Source organism: Molothrus ater, chromosome 1, assembly GCF_012460135.2.
Source record: "Molothrus ater isolate BHLD 08-10-18 breed brown headed cowbird chromosome 1, BPBGC_Mater_1.1, whole genome shotgun sequence".
Lineage (NCBI taxonomy): Eukaryota > Metazoa > Chordata > Aves > Passeriformes > Icteridae > Molothrus > Molothrus ater.
In genome coordinates, this window is record NC_050478.2 from 34489157 (window position 1) to 34514318 (window position 25162).

The 25162-nt window shown below is 39.2% G+C and overlaps 1 protein-coding gene across 1 annotated transcript in view; it reads right to left on the reverse strand.

Annotated features, from left to right (window-relative positions):
• The window catches only part of HIBADH (3-hydroxyisobutyrate dehydrogenase), an 85991-nt gene extending 62807 nt beyond the window's left edge, over nucleotides 1–23184 (reverse strand). Inside the window, exons 1-4 of the mRNA XM_036378855.2 lie at nucleotides 23083–23184; nucleotides 14640–14800; nucleotides 10253–10362; nucleotides 7678–7799 (exon numbers count right to left, since the gene is read on the reverse strand). Coding sequence (XP_036234748.1) covers nucleotides 7678–7799; nucleotides 10253–10362; nucleotides 14640–14800; nucleotides 23083–23146 — 457 coding nt within the window. The 5' untranslated portion in view covers nucleotides 23147–23184. The remainder of the gene's footprint in view (nucleotides 1–7677; nucleotides 7800–10252; nucleotides 10363–14639; nucleotides 14801–23082) is intronic.
• Nucleotides 23185–25162: the final 1978 nt, after the last annotated feature.

Sequence of the window (25162 nt, forward strand, 5' to 3'; positions counted from 1 at the left end):
CAACATTCTGCAATGATCCAGTGACTCAGAATGGCTCCGGATCATAGTCTAATATTGTCATAAATAAACCCAAAACTTGGCCAACTCATCACTACGACTTTAAAAATTAAACACAAGGAACCCAGAATACTAGCAACATCCAGATGAGGGTCAATAGAAGATCAGCTTTCATTCCTACTCATCCTGGATTCAGCTATTTAGGAGATCAACAAGTGATCTACTTTCAAAGGCCTGTACTACTAGACAAGGTTAGCTGTCCCTGCCTGCAAAATTTACTCCATGTGGGTTTGTTTCTTTTCTTTTTTGCTCTTTAGTTTAAGTGTTTAAAGGGCCTTGAAAGGAGTGTTGTACAACAGAGAGCCGTTTGCACAAATGTGTCCTAAGACTTAAGATGTGTCCTAAGGTTCAGACACTTAGGATGCTAATGTTTCTTTCCACATGTCTAGTGTATAATCTGAAGATCTCCCTTGATGAATAAGAGACAAAATAAAACATGTAATTCTATATTGTGCCATGTCTTCAGTGGCCCAGTTCATTTAAATAAGTGTTGTGATTACCCCAGCTGGCAAAGAAGTACCATGCAGCCACTCGCTCATTCACCCCTCACCCTTCCCCAGTGGGATGGAGAGGAAAAACATAAAAAATTGTACAATCCGTGTGTTGACATAAGAACAGTTTAATAACTGAAATAAAATATAATAATTCTAACAATAATATCAATAAAAATGTTTAAAATGGTGGTGAAAAGGGAGACAACAAAAAGAGCAAAATAAAACCCAAGAACGACAAGTGATGCACAATACAGTTGCTCCACTGACTAACGTCCAGGCCAGTCCTGAGCAGCAATCAGCCCCTCCCAGGCAATTCCCCCAGTTTACATACTGAGCTGTATATGAGCTCTATGAGTTCTATGCATATGTATATATGAGTTCTATGCAAAGGAATATAACCCTTTGGCCAGTTCAGGTCAGCTGTCCTGGCAATGCTCCTTCCTGGCTTGGTGTGCAACTCCTTATTGACAGAGCATGGGAAACTGAAAGTCCTTGACTTGAAGTAAGCACTACTTAGCAACAACTAAACATCAATGTGTTATCAACCTTATTATCATTCTAAAACAAAAAAAAAAAAAAAGACATTGTACCAGCTACTAGGAACAAAATTAACCCTATCCCAGCAGAAACCATTTAGTCAGGTTTCTGTGGGCTTTTAAGTTTTGTTCCAACAAACAAGAATTCCACACACAGACTGAAAAAATCTGTTTAAGGCAACACTGAATTACAAGTACAACTGCTTTTTATTAAGATTCAGAGGAAAGTGCATTTTCCCCAGTGGCACCCCCAAGGCTAGTAGCTGGTGGGGCTATCCCCATGGTGACGGGCACTGCCCAGGCACAGGGCACTCCCAGTCTGCTCTGTGCAGCGCCTTCCAGTTCAGACTTCCCGCTCTGGTGCGCCTGGTGCTGCGCTCACTGCTGACATCTGCACCATCCACATTCAGCACAGTGCAGAATCAGGACTCATATGGAGTCAGGGGATTATTAAGGTCTGGTGCTCATCATCCCCACTATCCTAAAAGCACAGGAATCACACTAGGTTGTTTTGGCTATGTGAAAAATACATGCTTTGAACAAGGCACTCCATTGAAAGAACAAAAAGAGAGAAAAAGAAGCCCACGAATGTTTAAAACCAAAACAAACTCAGTATAAAGCTTCAAAGTCATCACTTCATTCCAGAAACATTCCCAAACACCACCTGCAACCCCTTAACTTTAAACATTCCCTAGGAGAAGAAATCAAAAATTAAAAAATTATATTAAATTAACTTTTATTCCCTAGGACTTATGACAGGCTGGCATTTATAGATCTTTCTTACTCTGGGTATCTCAGAACATTTGACAGGAAGAGACAGATACTAGCATTAAAGTATCCACAAACAAACAGAGCAGTTATTAGGAATGTGGTAACAGCTCACATGCAGCCGTGAATATTAGAACCATTTTTACTGAGAGAAAGGAATGTTGGCTATAACTCTGCAGTTATTCCTTACTCTTTTTCAAAGAGTGCCACAGGGATTTCTAACTTCCATCTGGACAGTTTTCCTTTAACTGTTTTTGAACACCATGTGTGAGAACACAACAGGATTGTAGACATTAGAGATGGAAAAGACCGATTAGATCATGTAGCCATCCTCCTGCCAGTCGTTGATTTTTCCCTACAGAATAGTTCCTAGCACTTTGCCCAGTACAGTTTAAAGCATGTTGAGATATTTGGCTTCAACCATCTCCTTTGGAAATTATTCCACAGTGTATGAAGAATGTCGTTAGGACATTTTTCCTGGTAGACACGGCACACATTTTTCTTTCCTTAATGATTTCCAGCCTATTATTCCTGGTTATGTCCCATTGAGCCAGCCTGAATAACTCATCTTTACACCTTCGAATAAATGGAGACAGATATGTTTCTCTGCACATTGGTCACTATTTGGCCAGACTACACACAATTTTGTTGCCAAAATATACAATATGCTTTAATAAAATAATTTATTCCACCCTTTTAGTCATTGTAGGATTGTTGTCTCCACCCCAGTGAACATTTTTAGATGACTCTCAATAAATCTGTTTATTCCTTCTTACCTTCTGCTACCTTTTATTTTATTTTATAGAGAATGCTAAAGGCATAATAGGCTTACAGAAGAAAAATAGTCTTGCAAAGTCAGCACATAAGTAAACATACTACCCAACTCTTCTGAAACAGCAGCTGCTGCCAACAGAGATATTTGCACAAGGTTTATACTTCCTCCCCTCCCTGTGTCAAAATATACATCTTACCAATGTGTAAGATTTTCAAGATCTTCAGTTCTTTCTTCTCTCCAACAAAAGTGATCTACTAAACTAGTTTTATTTTGACAGACAAATATTGTTATACAATTTAAACCATAAGTTATTAGAAATCAGAAGCTTTTTACGTATCTCAGATTTCAAAATATTTCTTCATCCTCATTTCAGCTTCCTTAAATCAGTTCAGCCAATTCTTCCCTTTTTTGTCATCAGTTACTTTCTGCATTATTTTCTCTCATCTAAATTTCAGAAGAACTCGTAATATTTTTCACACTACCTTTAGTATTAAGGTTGTACATTGTAATTTCTACTACCATCCCTAAATCACACACTCTGCAAAAAATGAATATGATCAAATGCATTCAGCAAAAAATGTAAACAGAGAAATTAAGAAAGATGTCAGGAACTAAAAAAATACACAAGGCATATAGTAACTGAGGAAGAGCAAAGCAAGTGAGGTAAAAGTATTATGCTCAGTACCAGGAACACAGAACATCGTGGCCATTCTGAGCACACACATTTGGGCTTCAAAAATAAAGCATAAAAACATAAATCCAGAATCTATAATGGAACAAATACTACTATGCATTTAGATGTTTTTTCTTGCCAAGAACACCTACTATTGAGTGGGATAGGTCAGAATTATTAGTTCTAAATTCATGAACCTGCTCTATCTTTATAGTGTTTCAAGGATCCTAGCAGATCCAATCACTGCATTACCAGATCAGAAAGCCAAAACCACACCAAACCTCCATACCACTGAATTCAGGACATTCCTTATTTTATTCTTTGTGTTTATTAAAAAATACATGATGTCTCAAATTAGAGATTTTGAATTAACCCACCAACTTTTCCTCTCCCATGAAGTCATAAGATTGCACTTCTCTAAAGGTGCACAAAGCTAAAGAAAAAAGCAGACACAACTTAATGAAGACAGTTCTAGTAGCTCTACCAAGGCTCCCCAACAAAGACAGGTTTATTAAATCAGTTTAATTCTGGCAAAGATATTGATTATGCATCTTTATTACAACAGAACTTACAAGCTAAGAGATGCCATGTTTGAACTACTCATTCGTATTTCCTATCTTTTAGTCTAGTCTGAAGGAGTCTTTCAAATAATCTTTGCAAATATTGGTGTGCATAAAGTTTTAACTCCTCTGCTCCCCTTGGAAAAGGCACAGCACAAAGTGCCTTCAATGTTCAAGTAAGAGAAACACATAACTCGCTTCTCCTATGTTAGGAAAGTGCCCTTTCTAAGAAAAAGGAAAAAAAAAATCTGGTATCCTGAAATATATTGCTCTTTATATAATAAATAAAATAAAGTATCTCCAGAGTGTTTCAGAGTGTTTCTAAGATTTCTTTTTTACCTTTGCTCCATATTAAGTAGAGATCTGGCCATGCAGGGAGTAAGTCTGCAATGAACCATCAAGGACTCATATTGTACTTTACATTATCAGTGACCTGAAGTCTTAACTTGTCAGTCTTACTACTACTACTGTTTCCATCACTTTATGATGACCTGAAGTTTATGGAAGCAGTAGTCTAAGATGAAACAGTTTGAAATGACAGCTGGAATAGAAACTACAACCTCTTCTAGCCACCTCCAATGCACAGTTTCTAAAAAAAAAATCTTTTATTCTACTCTTTATTACCATTTTAGCATGACTACAGTTCTCTATATGACAGCTGTTATTAACAATTAGCAGTCTGACTTTTTAACTGACTATTCTCTTGTCTAAAGGATACAGTGAGGAGGAAGATCTAAAGTTTCATTATCAGATCTTAAAGAACCAGACTTATAAAAGAGTTGAAAATCTTTTTTCATACCTCCAAAACCAGAAAAACAAATCAAGTTGTCACATCTTTTTGTGAAGTTCCAGTAGAATGCACTACAATGTACTTTGAGCAGATACAAAGCTGATAAAATTTTAATACTCAGTGGAAGGGGAAAGAAGTTGAAAAGGTTGTATCTGAACACCAACAATGCTTACAACATAGAAAGAATTACATTAGAAATTAAAAAAAAAATTAGCCAATGTACTTTAGGAAATTAATATCTTGTATACTGACTGAGTTAGAGAGAACTATTACAGCAGTCAGTAAAGCCACTAGTGAAATTAGCTCTGGATTATGAGGTGAGAATCTGTATCATACTTCTACTGAAATCAGTGGGAGGACAAATTTGACACAATTCTTGAAGGCTAAATTTAGATCCTGTACTTAGCCAGTAGAATCTTGTGCCAACAGGAGTCAGTTTTAAATATGCTTCTGAGATAATGTGTGCCTTAAAATACTTTTATACATACCAAGATGAAGAACCCAAACTTTGCAAAGAGATAATTTTCCTGTCTAGATTCAAACAAACAAACAAACAAACATGGATTTTGAAGATGTTTCTCCATTTCTCCCATGCTCACAAAGAGGTCACAAACCACAGCAGCACTGGGAACCATGATACAACTTTCTCATGTGGACCTGCAAGAGATCCTAATCCCAGGCTAAAGCGATTGCTATCTCTAGACAGCATTAGCAGCATAATCTGCATGCAACCATGGGGATGAGAAGTATTTTCTGAAGTCACTTAATACAAAATAATACTATAGTGACTTGATTCATCAGCTCCTATTTAATGGGTCCTGACTGTAAGCTGCAAGTAAATGCTGTAGGCCAATCATATGAAGAAGACAGCATTAAGTTGGCATGAAGGCCCATCTGAAAAAAGATCAAGAGAAAGAATCTTTTGGGGGCAAGACTGCAAACAAGCCACTAAAATCTGGCCCTAATGTTATGCCCAAAGATTATTCATTTGCAATGTCAGAACAGGATTAAAATCACTGCTCTCTCTCCCTAGAGTTTATAGACCAAGCAATTTTCAAAATATTATTCAGTTTGTGAATTTGTTCACAGTGAATGAATGTTAACATCAGGCAACACCCAAATACCTAAAAACACAAGTGGAGTTGTCTGCCAATAACAGCTAGTAAACAGATAGCTCTAAGAGGACAGTTCAGGCATGCTGCTTTCTCTTCCTCCTCCCTATGTCCCACAAACACTCTCCTTGAAATTCCTGCCAACTCTATTGCATTGCACAGCAACAGCATAGTGCCTGCCAATTTCTGGAGAGCCGAGCATACTTCTCCATTTAGTGTTTTGTCTAAAGGCCAACAATGCAGTCAGGACATATAAAAATACCCCAAAGACTTGATGTGTTAGGTACTGAAAGATGGAAATAACAAAGCATAGCATTAAAGGTTTTTTCCAACAGACCTAACTTCTCCACATTTCTAGCAAGTGCCCACTTTAAACATGATTTGTACAGAGCACTCCTTGGGCTTCACAAATATATTAAGGACTAGAAAGTTAAGTCTATTTTTTCCCCCTTATACAGGATATCCCTCAATCTGTAACTGACACTAGTCACCATTCAGATAAACCACTAACACCAAAAAAGCCATCTGTATTCATACCAGTCAGCTATATGTTATCACATTAACTCTGTCTTGGCCTTACCATCTTCTCAAAGAACAAAACCCCCTAAACAACTAAAGTTGCTTCGGAATCAAACTTTTCCTTTTCTTCTTTGTAGTTATAGTCAGACTTACACCAAAAACTTAAAGATAAAAATAAATGATAGACATTTCTAAAAGGTAAGTAATTCCTTCAGTAAAATAACAAACTTGGCAGAAAGGGATTGAAGAAAACAACATAGAAGTAGGTCAGAATTGCCCAACTGATAATCAAAAGGCCATGCTGTGTTTAAAAAGAAGGATCAGAGAGATACATAATCTGCCCACAATACAATTTTTCTGTGGTTTTTCTTCCCAGGCTGATTGCCTATCTAGCTTAATAAAAGAAAACTAACATTCTGGCTGGGAAGCAAGAATCTTGTCTTCTCCATTATATTCTTCAATATCACCTACCTGGATCTGCCTACTTTCTGTTCACAATAGAATTTGGATGAAAATTTTGGCTTCTAGTATGTAGTCAAATCTTGCCTTAGTTCCCAGTTGAAAATTAAACAGATTGTTAGTTTTTGCTCATCACTGATATTCATCAGGAAAATAAAGAATTCTTAAAATGCCAGTTACCTTAACTTTTAGACCGGACAGTAAAAACCTTAAGATTGTCACACATAAAATGAGGTTTCCTCACCTTCTAATTCCAGGTATTTTGGAGAAGAATTCAACAATAGAAAGGACTAGTTATGGTTTTGTTTTCAAAACATTAATTTTATGTTTCTGCTCTCCTCTGTCCACAATTTGAGAAGTCTTTCCTGCTCTGTATTATTTCTTACAAGAGACTAAATACTCAGAGATCAATAGTTAGCAACTTTTAAGAATAGACAATTATCGCCCACATTCGTCAGTTGTTATAAAACCAGACAAATCTCTGATTTCTTTTGATAAAGACATCTTATATTCCTCACTTCATTATCTTCTTTTAATTAAAAAGAAGATAATGGAGTGAGGAATATAAGATAAAAAAGCAACAGAACTGCTTAATGACAACCAGTTTTTCCCTAACAGGAAGAAATAGATGGAGGGTAAAGGAATGTGAGCAACTGCACAAAAATGCAACTTTATGAAAGAAGTTAAATTAAAAGACCACTGTACCATACCCAAGAAAGCTGTTTCTCCAAGCATAACACAAAAGTGTACTCCTAAATCCTAAAAATACTCCTGTTATACATATCTGTAATGCAATTAAACAACAACAAATCAGAATACTGTACATATAGCAAAGAAAAGCAACTTATAGCAACAAGGGTACAAATTGGTGACTGAAACTGCAAACAAAGAGACAACTTGTCCAATATGAGGTAAACTGCTAATTAAGTCTTACCTCCAGAAACTGGGGCATCCATGAAAACTGCTCCTGTACTTTCAGCAGCTTTGGCTAATTCTTTTGAAACTGCTGGATCTATAGTGCTGGAATCTATTAGCAATGAGCCTTTCTTCACTTTCCTAAAATAAAGATTTATTATTATAATTATAATTATCATTATTATTTCAGAAGATATTTGCAACTATTACCGTGGCACTGGCTTCCACCAGCACGACAAAGGTGCAGACATATTTTGGTACACTAGTAAACATAAAGTTTTAAACCTTATTGAGCAAGATCTGCTCAGTATGTATACTGCAGTTTTGAACCACTCAAAGCCAAATAAAAGCTGAACACAAAAAAGGATATTCTTCTAAACACTATTAAAAAAACTTACACAAAAAGGTTGCACTAGGAAAATCTTCTGTTACACAAATTGATCGGTATATATTATAGAGATCACCTAAGATGCATTCTAAGCAACTGCTGATACTGCCTAAAGTTTAATATATAACAATAAAAAGTTCTTTTTATATATACAGTATCTTAAGTTCTTATATCAGAATGGTCTGATTGCATTATTTTAATCATTCTACAATTTGCTCTACATAAAGACCATAACTAAAACCACAAAAGCCAACTGAAGATTTGAAGTGAAGCATGGAGAAAAATGTTTTCCCACTGATAGCCAATACATTTAGGCAGATCTGTATTTCAAACTGTAGATCACAGAAAGCTCTTTATTTGATAAAAAAATGATAAAATTTTTGAAATTTAAAAAATGTTAACTTTTTTTAATGCCCTCCACAACAAAAAAGTTGATTTTTATTCCTCTTTCCATTGAATTGCACCATGATTTCAAGTCCACCTGACCAGCAATCACCATGAAATGGAACACCAGAATTTTTCAGTCATAAAAACGTGTCCCATTTAAAGCTACTCGTGACAGGTAAAGAGATCTACTGCACCTTGCATGCTGTTGGCAGTACAGTGGATTTCACTTAATTGAATTACCCAGATTGCTGGAAATAGTCTCTCAACATATGAGTGACCCTACTGGAACTCCAGAGTCAAACAGTTCCACATACACATAACTCATCCCTTGTGCAGCTGCAGTTAGTTTGAACACATGCAAACAAAAACCAGCATAGCAGATAAGGTACTCCATCATCTCCCCTTAATGCTCAGAAGAAGGCACAGTGGCACAGGCTCCTTGGTAACACAGTGGGATGACTGACTCAACCCTTAAACACTTCACGTTATTGATGTTTTCTTGTGTAAAGCTTTAAAAACGTCAGAATATTATGAAAATCAAACCAGTCAGCAAGGACCAGTCACTCAGAGCCACAATTATTCACTACTGCCAAATTACACTTTCTTCTCTTAATACAAAGGCTGAGAAACTGCAGCAGCACAGGACTGCTTTCCACATCCTCTGTTTCCTGCTGGATTTCCCACATCTATGTAGTCAAGAGATTTATTGGCATTACTGTATCAGTACGTACTGCCAATCATTCCTCAAACCACTGCCATCATGGGTGCAATTCTCCCACACCTGTTTCCTGAGCTTTTTTAGGTTGATCCAATTACCCATCTTCCCTGAAGGGTCTAAGCTATAGATACTTAGATCTCCTCACTCCAACCTTATGAGGAATTAAACTACAGACAATAAGGGAAAGAATCAACTATTCTTATACAGCAAGAACAACAGAAATCCCTCTTTTCTACTTCCATTTTCTTATCACTGCATCTTAATGTTGTACAATCAATACCTAAAAAGGCATCATCATTTTTTGATAATCTAATGTACTTTTGTCTTCTTTATGTTTTTCTTATCTTATTAACCTGGATAGCTGTTAAGAACCTACATGATCCTCAAAGGTATCCAGCAGCCTTAGTCAGCCTGCGAAGAGCAGTACACATGTAGCCAGAACAGATTTTAAAATAATATTTATTTTTTGATTTGGCAAGTTCAAAAACTCTGAGCATTAGAATTCTGCAAACTATGGATTTAAGGCTGAGTGGAAATCCCTCCACAAAAGTTAAAAGCCATTGTTTCACATTAAACAAAATCTTATGGTATTGTTTTGTGTAATAAACAGATAAGAGTAGAGATCAAGAAAGTCTCGTCACCTATTCTATGTAAATACACTTTAACAACATAAGACACAATGGTGTCTCTTCAGAACATTTAATTGATAGGATTTCAAGGTTAAGAAAATAGTATTTGAGCAAATAATTGTTGCCAGCAAATATTCTAGTAGTACTTGAGTGTAGTACATTAGATTATGGCAAAAGAGCCATGCAACTGAAAAGGCAGATAATAGTTAAGTTGCCTGAAATACACAAAAATTATTATTCTACTGAAAATAAAATAAAGACTTTAGCCAAAAGCCATTCTGGCTTAGCCAATAAAGACTTAGCCAAAGCAGCACTGTATGAGAGAACTTATATAATTAGAAATATCAATAGTGACAGAACAGAGAACATTGAATTAAGTGCCCTGAAGGCACAAGAAGAGTTACAACAACAGCAATCATCAGACAAACCTTGAGTACAAGTGTAAATTCTCCAAACTACAAAAAAGTCTTACTTTAGAATTCCATTTCTTCCTGTGTAAACTTCTTTTGCATGGGGACTAGAAGGCAGCATGGTAATAATTCTGTCTGCTCTTTCTGCTACGTCTGCTGGGGATTCTGTTACCTTATAAAGAAAAAAAAAAAACCAAACAATATAAGCTTACACACTTCCTGAAAAAGAGATGTCAGACATGTTTCATGAGTTCGGTTTTAGTATTCACTGGTCACAACTAAACTATTAAAAAAAAAAAAAAAGAAAACACAAGAAAAACTGCTCTCCTATCATGGAAGTTCCTCCACAACATCTGCTAAAGGGAATATGCTTTCATCCCATCAACCCATTCATAAATCTTCAATTCACTACAAACCCTGCATCTATAGAAAATATTGCTCTACCATGTTTCTAAGGAGGGACAACATGAAAGGATTACAAAAATCTCACTTTTTTCTTTGTCTTATATATGGCATTAAGAGAGACGAAGACTGAGGAAAAAAGAAAAAAATTACTGGATGCACCTCTGAGCCTTCACCCTAAAAGAAATCAGATTAACTTATGTTTCTCAAAATATTACAATTGGCATTTTTAAAACAGAAAACTATCAGCTCAAGCATCCTTCACGAAAAAGATCTGAACAATTTTCAAAATATATTATTAGGTATTAGTTGTTAAATAATCATACCTAACTTGAAAGGTATATTACCATTCTGAAGTCACTTTCAGAGGCAGGCAGTATAGTATTTAAGATACATACACAACAAATGAAATATTGACAGCTAAGTTGTGAGTTTCATTTGGAAGGCATTTACCAGTAAGACTTCTGTCCAGTACTGGTCTGAATTAATAAATTTCTTTAAAATTACATTGTTAACACATTAACAGCCCAATTTCCCAATAATTTCCAATATGGGAAAATAGCAACAAACATACAGCTTATTATTTTATCTTTAGCCCACAATGATCAAATCTTATTTCAGTCATTTGTAATTAATGCTGAATTACACCTTGAAGGACTTCTGGGATTGAGCATAAGAAACTTTATGATTTTCATTTAACTTCTGAACAGAAGAAGGGAAGACTGTACATAGTCAATGAACAAGGCTCTTGGGGGAAAAACACAAAGAAACTGGCATGGATGGGACTGAGAAACATGCAAATTTTGTTTTGAAAGAATAAGTTAATACTGCACAAAACCCCGGCATACCACACAGTTACAAAAGGAGACATGCTCTAGTTTAAACAACAAAGGTTAGCAGGAATAAACAAGGCAATTATAAGCAGCAAACCTTCTATATCTGATTAGCTGATTTTATGACTTGCCTCCCTGGAGATGAGAGAACCCATCTCTTTAAAGAGAAGTATGACACCTTTGTCTTTAGTTCTGTGTATATCTGGTTTGGTTCAGTCTCAATGTGCATTATTAGAGGTGGAGAGAGGAAGTGTGGAATTGGAACCTGAATCTATTTATGTCTTCTTATTTGAAACTATGATCTCCAGTATTCTTAGACATTTGGAGGGTATCAGCTGAAGACTCAGTGGCCCATTTGCATTTTTCAACCAGAAGGTGAAAAATATACTACATTGGGCACACAAATGAAACAGTACATCAGCCTCAAATTTCTGCTTGGCTACATAGATAGAAGATAGCTGGGTTTTGGTTACAGTTTTAAATAATTCTTAAGCAAAACAGGTACAAAGAAGACATAGTACAGAAGTCATCTAAACAGGAGCTCATTTATTCTATCCACATCTTTCAAAACAGTAAGATGCCTTTTACATGAGAAAGTTAGATTAAAAAGGTACGCCAACTGGGACAGTGCTTCTACAACTATACAAAGGAAAAACTTTCTGCTACCTTGAAGTAAGTAGCAAAACAAAGTGGGAATTAAAAGTAGGAACAGACAACTCTTGCCTTTTGGTACTGTTAACAAATATGAATAATATTGCCTGAAAAAATATACCTACCTGGTTCAATAAGCAGCATATAAAACCTTTATTTTATTTGGGACTTTCCGTCTCAGAAACAAAGCTGAATGATTTGAACGCTATTACAAAACATTAAGCATTTGAAATCATTAAGAATATGTGCATAACTTTAAAAAACAGACCAAACACTAATTGTTGATTATCAACATAGACTATACTAGTTCAGAGTAGCAGCCCACCAAGGCCTGTACATGTTCTGATACTTGTTTAGTTTAAGCAAACTTTTGCAGTATGTAACTGGATAGGAGAGACTTCTCTGCATACTGCTGGTTGTTGGTACTGCCCTTACATACATCTGCTTGTATTTGTTCCAAACTGCTTCCCTATTTTGTTTTACTTATATTTACAGTAAGTCAATTAATTATTGTTTGCCTGAAATGGCATTCTTATCGTAAACTAAAGAAAGCTCTATTTTTATGATGCTTTATGCATCAGGTGACTCCAGTAACATTCTCAATGTTCTAAATCTGTGATAGGATTTAGATACAAAGACCTGTAAGCTGAAGTGTGACACGCAGTTACTCCATTGTGTGAGCCTTCCAACCTTCTCCAAGTTTCACCCCAAGTGGTTCCATATGCTCATGCTCAGCCAGTTTTCCTCTTACTATTCACTTTAGCAGGTGGGTGGCCACTTTCTGACATGTACCACATCCCAGTTGTTTACTTCAGTGGCTAAAGAAAGTGGATTGTGCAGATTTATGGTCAGGCATCCTGCATCCACCATATACCTTGGTAGCAGCACTGGCCTTAAAAGAATGGACATTTGACTAAGTTTACTGTCTCTTGGGGTCATTTCACTTCTCTAACACTCCTGATGGTTTTACCCTTACAGCCAGACCAAAGAGAAAGCAGCCCTTAGAGCCCAGTGTTCCTTCTACAGCAGTTTCTACAAGGCCCCATGGACCCACAAGTTTTCAATTCCTGAAAAAAGTGCTGGAGTAGGATTTACACCTAAAGATCAAGAAGAGGAAGTTATGTTCACATATTTTCTTTAAATGTGTTTTATTTGTATTTAAGCCTAGCCATGTATTCTCTCAGTGATTTATGATCTTAAAACATACCTTGGACTTTATTTTTAAAGGCACTACAGTTCACCTTTATTATCACATGTCACGTCTTGCAGTGAATGCCAAGGATTCTATTACAAAGGCAAAAAGCTATCAACATGGGCAGCCACAGAAAAGAGATCCCACTGCAGAACATGAATTAAAAATACAAGCAATAGTTCAAAACAATCTCTTCCATTTGCCCAGTCTTACTCGAGACACGTCTGGTTCACGCCTGAGGGTCTTGGCTGCTTTAACAAAATAGGAACAGGAGCTAGGAAGAGAGGTGAAAAGCTTACTTTCCCACTTAAGGCCAAGATTCTGTAATTATTCAAGGCGAGCTGCAATTAATTACTAACAGCTGTGTGGTATCATTTTATCTTTTAGGAATCTTGATCTTACCTCATTATTTAAAACAGTTGCAATTAGTTTCAACAGTTTAGACCTTCAAGGCACACAGTTCCTCTGTCTAGACCTACCTAAAATTTCCTTGCCACTGCTGCAAAATTCCCTTCTATCCTCTGCATTGTTACGTGACAGGTTTATTTTTGCATTGCACTCCTTTTTTCTGTGTTTTAAGCACGTATCCATTTGCCCACAACTGTCTAAATTGTGACAGCTTTGAAGTATGTCAGAACCATTTAAATGTGTTACAGACACATAGAAATGACACAACCATCTGAGAGAATGGGGCTCTGAGGGTATTAACAGATTAAGAAAAGTAATAGGACTGGCTGGAATAGGGCCAAGATTTTGCAGGGTATATTGCAGGAAGGTAAAGCTCCCTAATATAATCAATTTCCTTCCCTCCTTTTTCCTTTTCATTCCTTCCTCTTCTCTCAGCATATCCTTCCTCACCTCCAAGAGAATAAGCACTTAAATAATTAGATTTTTCCCCTGCCCCTAAGGACTACACCTTGAAGCAGCAGGAAAGCTCATATGTCCCTATAACCCTTACAGCTATGCCAGCAGGAATTTTTAACTAGGGTCATTTAACCTGAAAAGGTCAAAGCAGGAACCAGATGAAAAGCAGCCCACTGGCCATCTAGACCTGGGGGAGAAGGAAGCAGGAGAAAGCAGGAGGTGATAGAACAGGCCATCAACCTACTGTCATAAAAAGTGGGGGGAAAAAGACAGCTAGACAAGTCTGACAAGGCAGCAATTCCAGCTAACATAAGGAAAATTACTTGGCATAGAATCATATCTTTCCTCTACCTGAAACCTCACAGATTCAGATTGTATTTATTGTGCTGTTTCAGTTCTGATTGTGATCTTAACCAAGAAAAAAACTCAGATTATTTAGTTGCATTGCGTGCAAGAACCATTCAACAGACACAGCAATTGCTGAAATAAAGAAGTTTATTACTATACCTGAGCACCCAAGTCTTGAAATTCTTTGCAAGCTTCTGGGAAGACATCATACACAATAACTGGATATCCATGTTTTACCAGATTTTTTGCCATTGGATTTCCCATGTTACCCAGCCCAATGAATCCAACCGGGGTTTTGGAAGCCATAGTCCTAGAACACACTGATTTCAAAACAATAAACATCAATATATTTGTATTTAGGATTGACATACAACAATGACATACTAAAAGCTACCACATAAACTGTTTTCAATTATTTTAACATTTTTATGCTTTAAAACAGAGCAACGTGAATCCTATTTTACATAATTTAAACTTTAAATTATAGCATACATTGGGCCACAAATACCATCCCACAATGATTTTTCTACATATCAAAGAAAATTATTGTAATTAGGAAAATGTGGGCATTTCAAAAAAATACAGTACTTAAAGCTAAGATCCAAGAAGAGCTCGAAAGTAGACTTAAAATATGCAGGATTGTCTGTGTTTTATTATGTGTCTAAATTCTAAACTGGATATGCAAAGACCAATTTTATATATATTTTACAGACTCTTTATTTGCAACTTTGCTTGCAGCCATGGGATGCAGCATGTGTTCCCTAGAAACAGACAGAAGCTGCCACTTTACTTCATGCAGCCCCTCAAAGATTCTCTGATCCTGCAATCAGGTACAAGCCACTAACCTAAAGGTGAAAATCTCCATCATGGCAAATCCTTTAAGCCATGCAACCACAGTTTAAATACTGAAAATGAGAATAAAATATAGTTTTAAAAAAATTATGAAAATCTTTACAGGAATAACCTCTGTATTCTCTTTACTGTACCACCAAGACAGAACTATAAAGCCTAACCTACAACCTGTGGAAAACACTACAGTTCCAGTCAGTTACCTTTTCCCAGAAGTTACTGAGCATCAAATTCTGGATAGGAGCAGCATTGCAGGCATTCATCTACTGCAATCACTGTCTCATCACTCTAAACACTCCGAATCCAAAGGCAACACAATTTGACAGTGACTAGATTTCTTTGCCAATTACATAAAATACTTTCTCCTTTACAACAAAGGAAAAAGTTATGCAGAATAAATACTAAAGTATGTGTCAACTAAGCAGACAGAAACAAAGCTAACTACAGAAATACTCTAGCTCTAAAGTGCACATACAGAAAATGTGCCTAAGCTGGATCGAGACTCTAAGAGGTCTCAATGCTTAGCAAAGAATCCTCTCTAGGCCAATAACACTTGATTAATCATTTTAAAGTCTTTCTGACTTTAAGCTCCTTCTTAGCCAGCAATGGTCATGCTCTTTCATCTGCAGCACTGTTTTGGAAGTGCCACATTTAATAAATCAGGTTTGTTGAGAGAACTTTGGTCTGAGACAGTTTCCACAGATGCCTGCAGCAATTACATAGCTAGAGAAGTAGCACAATTTCAAATAAATCTGCGCTGGGAAAATGCTTAGTGAAAACTGAGATAAGTCAGGAAAAGAGCCCATTGCTTTTTTAAGATGTGCTACATGTCAAAACCAGGGAACAAATGAACAAAGAGCCTAAACCAGCATCATCAGCCATAACAATCATCTTAGAATCTTCTTCTCATTGTTTCTATGAGTCAATCTTCCCCAGTCCTTCTTTTGCACTAATCTAAAATTGTTCCTTTAGTTAGATCAAAGCTTCCCACTTCCTGAAGAGCTTCAAGCCCTGGTTTTAAGCATCTTTCTTTCTCTAGCCCTTAATACCAGTAGATCTTATTTACCTTGACTTCAGTAAAGCTTTCAGAACAGCCTCCTCTTGTATCCCAGTAGCCAAATGAAGAAAGTATGGACTGGATGGGACTGCAAAACTGCCTGAAGGAAGAAATACTGTCTGGAGTGTTGGGCTCAAATAACAGTGATCAGTAGTTCAAAGACTAGCAACAGTCTAGTTACACATGATGTTCTTTACGGGTGAATACTGAAACTGTTTAAAAGTTTCATCAAAGACTGATGATTAAAAATAAGCACCCTCAGCAACATCATGTGTGACACCAAACTGGGGGGACTGTCTGAAAAATCCAGGGCAAGGCTACTATTCAGAGGGACTGGAGAAATAGGCTTCCAGCAGTTCAACAAAGACAAATTTATGTCCTGTACTTGGGGCAGGGGATGTCACTACAGGCTGCTGACTGGCTAGACAGCTGGCAGCTCTGCAGACCCTGTGGACTCCCATCAACTGGAGGTTGAGCATGAGTCAGCAGTGCATCCTTGCAGCAAAAGGTTAATGACATTCTGCACTGCATCAGCAAGAGCAGATGCAGGAGGTCAAAAAAACCAGTCATTCTTCTATACAGCAAATACACAAGAGATGTGATCAAACTGCAGACAGTCCAGCAAACATCAAGTAATAAATATGACCAAGGAGCAGGAGAACATGGCCTATGGGCAGAGGCTAAGAGAGCTGTCTTTGCTGAGCTTGGGAGAAGCAAAGAGTGCAGACTTCTACTACCTATGGAGTGGGAGGAAAGAAGAGCTACAGAGCAAATGAAGCTGAACTCTTCACAGATGTACACTCCAATGGGACATGGGACAATGGCTAAAAGCTGCAGGAAGGAAAATTCTGGCTGGAAATAAGAAAAGCATCCCTGATGTGGAAAAAAGGTTCTGCACTGTAAGAGGCAATGCAGGGAAGCTGTGGAACCTCCATCCTCTTAGCAACCTTAGAACACCCTGAGCAACCTAAGCTAGCTTTAAAGATTTAAGGCTTTTGGAAGCCTTTCTTCCAAACCTTTGTTTTCTTTGTTTCTGTGAATTCCAAGTAACCTTATCAGAGGAATAATTCTCACTATCATACCTAGGCTCATTCTTGCAGACTCTTCACTTTTATCCTGATCTGTTATTTTCTCACACTATCTCATGGACATCTAACCATCACCTCAAACTCAGCATCTTCAGAAAACTTTCTTGATACCTTTTTCTGCTGTCAGTGCTGGCACCAGCAGTGATGCCTATCACTCACAACAGCCTAAAAGACTCAGCCATGATCTGCTTAAATCTCACTGATTCATCCATCACATCTGAGATCTCAGCTGCTTCAGAACCTGGTCACCTGCCTCAACAGACATAGTTTTGCCTTGATCTTCATGCAGGGAATTGAGAAGGACATTTTGCCCATGCTACTTTCACTCCTCCTCTGCAACCTGCCTGCTTTTTCTCTACAATGTTACATAAGACTGCTTTGCTTTGATGACTTTTCAAGACTGTCATGACATCTTAATATTAAGACTTCAGCTGGTAATTAGACTGCAGTGACGTGCCTATTGCCAACATGCATTTACATTGTGCCTCTAAGGCAGCTCTTCACAAGGTAAATATCCATGAAATGAACACATTCTTCTAATATAAGGCCTCCCTTAAAAATTTTTATTTTGCAGTATCCCCAAAAAGGCATGGCAGAAATTAGGCTGTGATACAAGATACTTGCTGATCAGTACTATTAAAGTTTTGTGTTATTGTATTCCATTATTTCTCCTTTTGTCTGTCTCGTTGTCTGACCATCAATCAGAGACCACTTTCTGTTATGTGCTAAAACATACCCAAATCCATGGGAATTGGGACTGTTGGAGAAGTAGTTCAAATCCTGAGTCAGTTTCTGACTTTATTTTGGCTTAACTTTTCACAACCCAGTATTACATAAAACACCTGAAAATCAAATAACTTGATTAACCATTTTGAGAAATCTTCAGACCTCCAGGTACTCAAACAGAGGAAAACTGGTTTAGAAGACTGATTAAATTAGGTCACAGATCTAACAGAGATGTTTTCAATTAAATTTGAACCAACTACATTTAGATGCATGGCATATTTTAAATGACTACTTAAGACAGTGGGGATTTGCCAAAAAGAGGATGTTTTAAAAGAATATTCATGTTTTCCCATTAGATGATCCTCCACAGGTGATTTCACAAAATGTGATGTCCAGCTCACATATGTTGACACTTTTAAGCATCTGACATGTAGCACAAACTCAGTTTTGAAATAATTGTAATTCAAACATCTAAGGATTGATATTCTGAAAACCACATCATGTATGCTAACTAATCCCATCAACTGTATAAGCATATTTGCTGAAACTGTCCCTGTGGTATTGATCCCATTTTACTTTGACCATAAAATCCAGAGTAACCTGCTGCAATCACATGGCTGGAAAAATGCCCAGTCCACACTTAACTTCTAAGAGAGGTCAGAACATCAGAAGAGAAGCAACACAATCTACTTTTAAAATAATCACTGATCCCATGTGCAACTAATTCTCCTTCCCTGGGAACAGAAACAGCAATATAGATTAATCTGTAAATCAAGATAATTGTGAGCAAAACCAGCTATAACTATATCGACTCCAAAGAAACTGGGCTTTTCCCAGATGATTCTTCATTATTCTCTTCAGGGAATATGTGCTTGCAGATCTCATGCCTATGAAAACTCAATTGATGAGGAGACCCAATTATGACACTCTCACCAAATTTGGGCTTATGGTCAATACAGATAAAATACAAATTTTTTGCTTTGAAAAGTCAGCCTACAATAGAAAAATTTTGCCTAATGTGCAGTTTCACAAGAATTTTACCTTAAAACCAATTTAATTTAAAAAATCAGCAAGGATTTACGAATCTCTTGAATGTCTCTTCTTGAACAAAATGCAACTATTGGAAGAGTAACTTCAGAAACGCACAGATTGCAATCCTGTCTTTAGAATACCTAGCCTGTCAATGACCTAAAATTTGTCTTTTCAAGCTTTATATAAAGATACTGAAAGCAGTTTTCTTTTGAACCTGGATGATGACAAGTTTAGATCATTTCAGATGTTTACATTTCATTTTACACTATCTCCCAAAGTAACAAGTCTTACAGTTTCAAGAATGAATTCCAGTTCCAGGGCTGCCCTGATTTCACTGCACATACTTGACTGCACAAGCACTATAATATGCAGAACTGAGGACATCTCTTTGTAATCAAACAAAAAGAGACTAATAGCTGGGTAGAAGCACAGACAGCAGACTTGGAAAAAATCCAATGTGCTTGTACTCTAACTGGCCAAGAACAAGACTGAAAAACAAGTAATTCCCAAAATATAATTTCAACTATATTACTAAATTCTTGGCTTTATAAAACTTGTTTTGAACCATATTCACCAAATGGCACAAGGATGAGAGTCCACACAGCCCCATCCCATAAGAGATTCCTAATCAGAATGGTTGTAGTTCATATTAATATCTCAATCTCTCTGGATCAGTGAATATTAATGATCTCGACCTCTCTGGATCCTCTTTTTCAATATGCGAGATTTAACAGGATCATGGGGAGATGCTCAGAGTAAGCTCAGCTACTGAAGCTGCTGGTTTTGCTTGGGGCTTTATGAGAAAATACACATGAAGTCACTTGACAAGGAGAAGGAACACGATGACAATTCAATATGAGCCACTAAGGGAAAGATTTTCCCACTGATTTAGCATCTGAAGTTCAGGTACAAGCACAACAGAAGACATCATCCCTTTTCTCTTTCCTACTTTGAAAGAAAGGATCAGAGTGAGCTTCTGTGTTTTGTGGACTTCGGTATGTAATTTATAAAACCCCTACTGAAACTAGATCCTGGGAGGGAAAAGGATGAAGAAATATAGAAGTTAGAGAGGCCAAAGGTACAAAGGTAGAATCCTTCTGCTCCTAGAAGTTTTGCCAATGGAATTTAAATTGCCCCATGGTCACTGACTTTTAAAGGTTATGCAGTGATTTGGAGAAGTGCACTCTGCCAAAATAATAATTTAAGACGATTACAATACTCTAAATTTGGCCAGCTTTACATTGAAAACATCCCACTTGCTTTTTTTTGCCTCTGTAAAGGTCTACTGATCAAAACCAGAGACGCTATCTTGTAACACTCAGTGTCTTCTTATACATCATTTTTATCTGTACCTATACCTCATTAAATGTTTGCTAATACCTTACAGAGAAAATCATATAGTAAGTACTGTTCATCTAAAAAGAATATCAAGTGTACACTTGATTCCTTAACTAAGTTATGTGCTGGACTTCTGAGCAGCAGATCTTCTGTCATAATCCTTGCTTAGTAATCAAAGCTTCTCTGCACCAGAGCATAGATAGTCATTCAACAGTTCAAGCAGAGCTCCTGAGTCAGAAAAAGTATTGTTACACCAGCAAAAGTACTATTTAATTATTAAGTGAACAAGTCCCCTCCACTCCAACAAAACTACTTGTAAGGACATTTTTGCTCTCTAGCATGGTACTGTCTTCTTTGATGAACAGCTCCCTCAGCTGATGAATCTCCCTTCACCAGAAAATCTTTTCTCAGTCACCATAGTTCATTAACCTCCTCTTCTCTCTCCCCCAGAAGTCCCCAGGAGGGATATCCATCAAAAATATATTGGATATCTCCATATCCATCAAAAATATATTTTTAAGTAAGGTCATATAAACCCTCTCTATGAAGCACCTTTGTCAGTGCCTGCCAGCTGCAGAACACAAGACTACATAGTCTCTGTCCAGCTGACTAATACACAAACATACACATCCAAGAAGCTCCTCCAACATCTGCCCTCAGCTCTTTATTTTCCTCCTAGACAATTTAACAATCTCTAGCATAAACATACAGAAAAAACAAACCATCATGGTCAGCACCAGCTGCAAACAGCAACTGACCAAGTAACTAAGGAGCCTTCAGTAGGAGAAGGAAGACAGCTTGCTTGCTAGCCAAGCCGTGGTGTTGGACAGCTCTCAGAGCTGGCACAAATCCTTCACCAGGATGGCATTTCACTCAGGACAGATGATGAAATCACTACTCAAACCCCAACTGTCAGACTAAAGAAAAGAATGGCAAACTTAGTAAATGCATTAGAGATGGGGAAGCCAGGACACATAACTAAGCAATTGAGCTTAGCCCTTAAGAAGGCTTAATGCTTAGACCTTCATCCCATAAACATTTCTCAGAGTCAAGAGTACTTTCAGCACAGTCACTACTGACTAAGTCAGAGCTTAAATGCTGTGGGTGAAATTCTGTTCTATGGAAGTTTATCGGGAGAGTCACAAATTCTCCTTAGACTCAGTTACAGTTTTTTTTCCAAGTCTTCAGGTAAAGACAAACTGTATTTTTCAACTTTAAGGGCCAGTGTTGATTTGCTTTTCACACCTATGTTCACCACAAGGAAACAAGATCCTCACCATCTGCCCTACATTAAACCAGATCATTTGGAAATTGACCATGACAGTGGATTTCAAAGCTCTTACAGAAATAACTGACAGTTACCACGCACAGAAAGTTCAAAAATCCTTGAAAGCTATTGCTTTCAACTGTGGTATCACAAAAGGTACTAAACACATAAACAGTTCCCCTGTATTTAACTTTACTAGCATGAGACCAACATGCCTGCTGTACCTGAGCTATTACTTATCACAATATCAGAACCACAGGTACAAAAAAAAAGCATCAGTGGAAAAGAGACAGTGGAGTAAAAAGAGCACTGCAAGATAACGCCAAAATTGTCAGACGTTTTTCATTCATTAGTTTAAGTGAGGCTTAAAGGGGAGTTACAATGTTTTTAAAGTTACCTACTTACAAAAAATTCAGTAATTCCTGAAACATTTCTCTAAGTGTCAAGATTTTAGAATCATGTACCATTTAAAAGAATCTATTTCTTCTACTTTGCTAGTTAAATACCTTCACCTATGTGTTAGGAGCCTAACCACAGAGTGACATACACGACCACAGACTGCCATCAAAATGACAGTGAAAAGCCTACTGAAGGTTTATTTTTAATAATTTATTTCAGCAATTCAATTACTTAGGAACAGCTCTGTGATTTTTCAGGACTCCGGAAAGGGAAAATGTCTAGGTCTAGTTCTACAAATACGTTCTTCCTTTGCTTGCACCAACAGGACATCTGCAGTGCTTGCTCCTTCCACTGCCCGTGAACCAACCACAGGTGAGCACCAGTGCCTGCAGAGCCGACACAGGAGGAAGTGCCGCTGGATCTGCCTTCGGTTTAAACAAAATAATCAGATGCAGTGACCGAGAGAGCTGAGCAGCCTAAACCTAGGTAACAGGTACCGCAGACATGTCACTGCTGCCACAGGAGGCTTTTACGGGCTCTGATGATTTCCAGGCACGCTATTTTAAGCGAATGAGTGAAAACATTTATTAAGCCAAGCCGCTCCGACGCTTCGGTGGAGCCCCGAATAAGGCGGCAGCGGTAGCGCACCGTGCCAGCCGTGACCGCCCGGGGGTTCCGTGACCGGCGATGCCGCACACGGAGGCGGCCCCGGAGCTGTACCGCGCTCGGAGGGCCCGCGGCCGCCAAGGGCAGCGCGGCAGCTGCGCGCCCCGGGAGAGGCCCGGCCTTTCCCCGCCCGGCCGGCAGAGCGGGGCACTGGAGCCGAGGGAAGGGGTAGGTCCTTACCCATCACCCGTCGGTGCCAGCGCCACCAGCCCGCAGGTCCCCTGCGCACCACCGCTGCGGCCATGCTGCGCCCCCGTGCCGAGTGACCTCCGGCCCGCCGCCGCCCGCCGCCACCGCCCGCGCGCCGCGAGCGGCAGCCGCCGCAGCCAACCACGGACGGCGCTCGGCGGGGCACAGCCAATGGGAGTGCGCAGCGTCCTCCCTGCGGGCGGCCAGCCCCGCCCACCGCCCCGTGACGGATGGGGCCGGATTGCGGGGCGGGGCGGGGGCCGGGCCGGCGCTAGAGCATCTCATTGGAGCGGTGGGACATTGTATCCCGCTGCCCGCGGCTCCCGGGAAGGCGTTCCATTCCAGCTCCGCTTGCCTGTGCCTGCCCGCTGCCGCTTCGTCTTCTTGCTTTGCTGCCGGGGGAGGAGGCTTGGCTGAAGTGACAGAGGAACGGAGCGCCGGCGTTTTGGCGGAGACAGCTTGTGTGCGAGACGGGGCCCTCGGGGCGATGGAAAACGCCGCCCTGCACTGTTTTGTCGAGTCAGGTGGCAAATAAGAGTTGGCGCTCATTGAGGGTTGGAATTAGATGATCTTCAAGGTCCCTTTCCAACCCAAACCTTTCTTTGATTCTGTGACTGGCTTCGTCATTGTGCGCCGCTTCACCCCGGCCGGGCGCCAAGCGCCCCTCAAGCCGCTCCATCGCTGCCCCTCCTCAGCTGGACAGCAGGGAGAAAATTCAACGAGAGGCTCCCGGGTCGAGATAAGGATGAGGAGAGAGCACTCACCAGTTACTGTCTTGGGCAAAACAGGCTCAGCTTGGGGAAATTAATTTAATTTGTTTTCAATGGCATTAAAGTAGGATAATGAGAAGTAAAACCCAAGACTTAAAACACTTCGTCCCCATCCCTTCCTTTCTCCTGGGCTCAACTTCACTCCCGATTTTTCTACCTCCTCCTCCTTCAGTGGTTTGGGGAACGGAGTGTGCAATCGCTTCATCCCACGTTGTCTCTGCCGCTTCTGCCTCCTCCGGGGGAGAACTTCTGCACTTTTCCTTGCTGTGGTGTGGGCTTCCTCCCATGGGAGACATTCCTCCTTTCCTCCTTGGTCTTCTCCAGGATGAGTCCTTCCCCTGGGCTGCAGATCTTCACAAACTGCTCCAGTGTAGGATCCCATCCATAGGGTGCAGTCCCTTGGGAACAGACCTGTTCCAGCATAGGTCTCCCTGAGGGGTCACAGACCCTGCCACCAAACCAACTCCAGCACAGGCTTGCTGGTGGATGTGCCCAGAGGCCTTTGGGAAGTGTCCTCTAGGCACATCCACCCGCTCCAGTGTGGGGTTCTCCATGAGCTGCAGGTGGATCTTTTCTCGGCTGTGGACCTCTATGGGCTGCAGGGGGACAGCTTGTCCCACTAGGGTCACCATGGGCTGCGGGGACATCTATTCACAGAAGGCAGCCCTGTAGCACCCATCCACTGCCAAAATTTTGCCATGCAAACCCAGTACAATTGTGCCCAGAGCACATTTCCCAAAGGCCTAACACAGGGTAATAAAATTTGCAAGAGCCCAGCATCTGGAGACCCCGCTGGCAGCTCTGGTAGAGCTTCAGGCAGGTGTGTGAGGAAGCACATCACACTCTGATGGAGGGCAGACTGGAGGCAGGCGAGTGCTGCCATCTCAGAGCAAAGCTTCAGCTCCAGTCCTGAAGCTGCCACGTTCGTCTCTTTGGAACAAAGTAGTTAATTTCTTTTCCTGACAGAAAAACTTGCCTTGCTTTGTTGTGCCAGGATGCTGGGTGCTCCCTCAGTCATTAGATTACTGTCATTAGGTCAGAGCTTTTTTTGTAGCTGTTATGTAGTATCATTTACAGACTTCTGGGAGTCATGAGGCACAGATCTCGGGTCTCACACAACTTGTCTTCATTTAATTATATGTTAGCACAGAAAGAATAGGCTAAATATATATGAGTTCAGCTCTCCTATCATATATATTTTTATATTTACCAGTATAAAGCAATACAGTCAAATATAGTTAAATCAACCTAGCTCAACATAAAGAAATTTTGTGGGCAGCTGTGGTCATATAGTAGCTTTA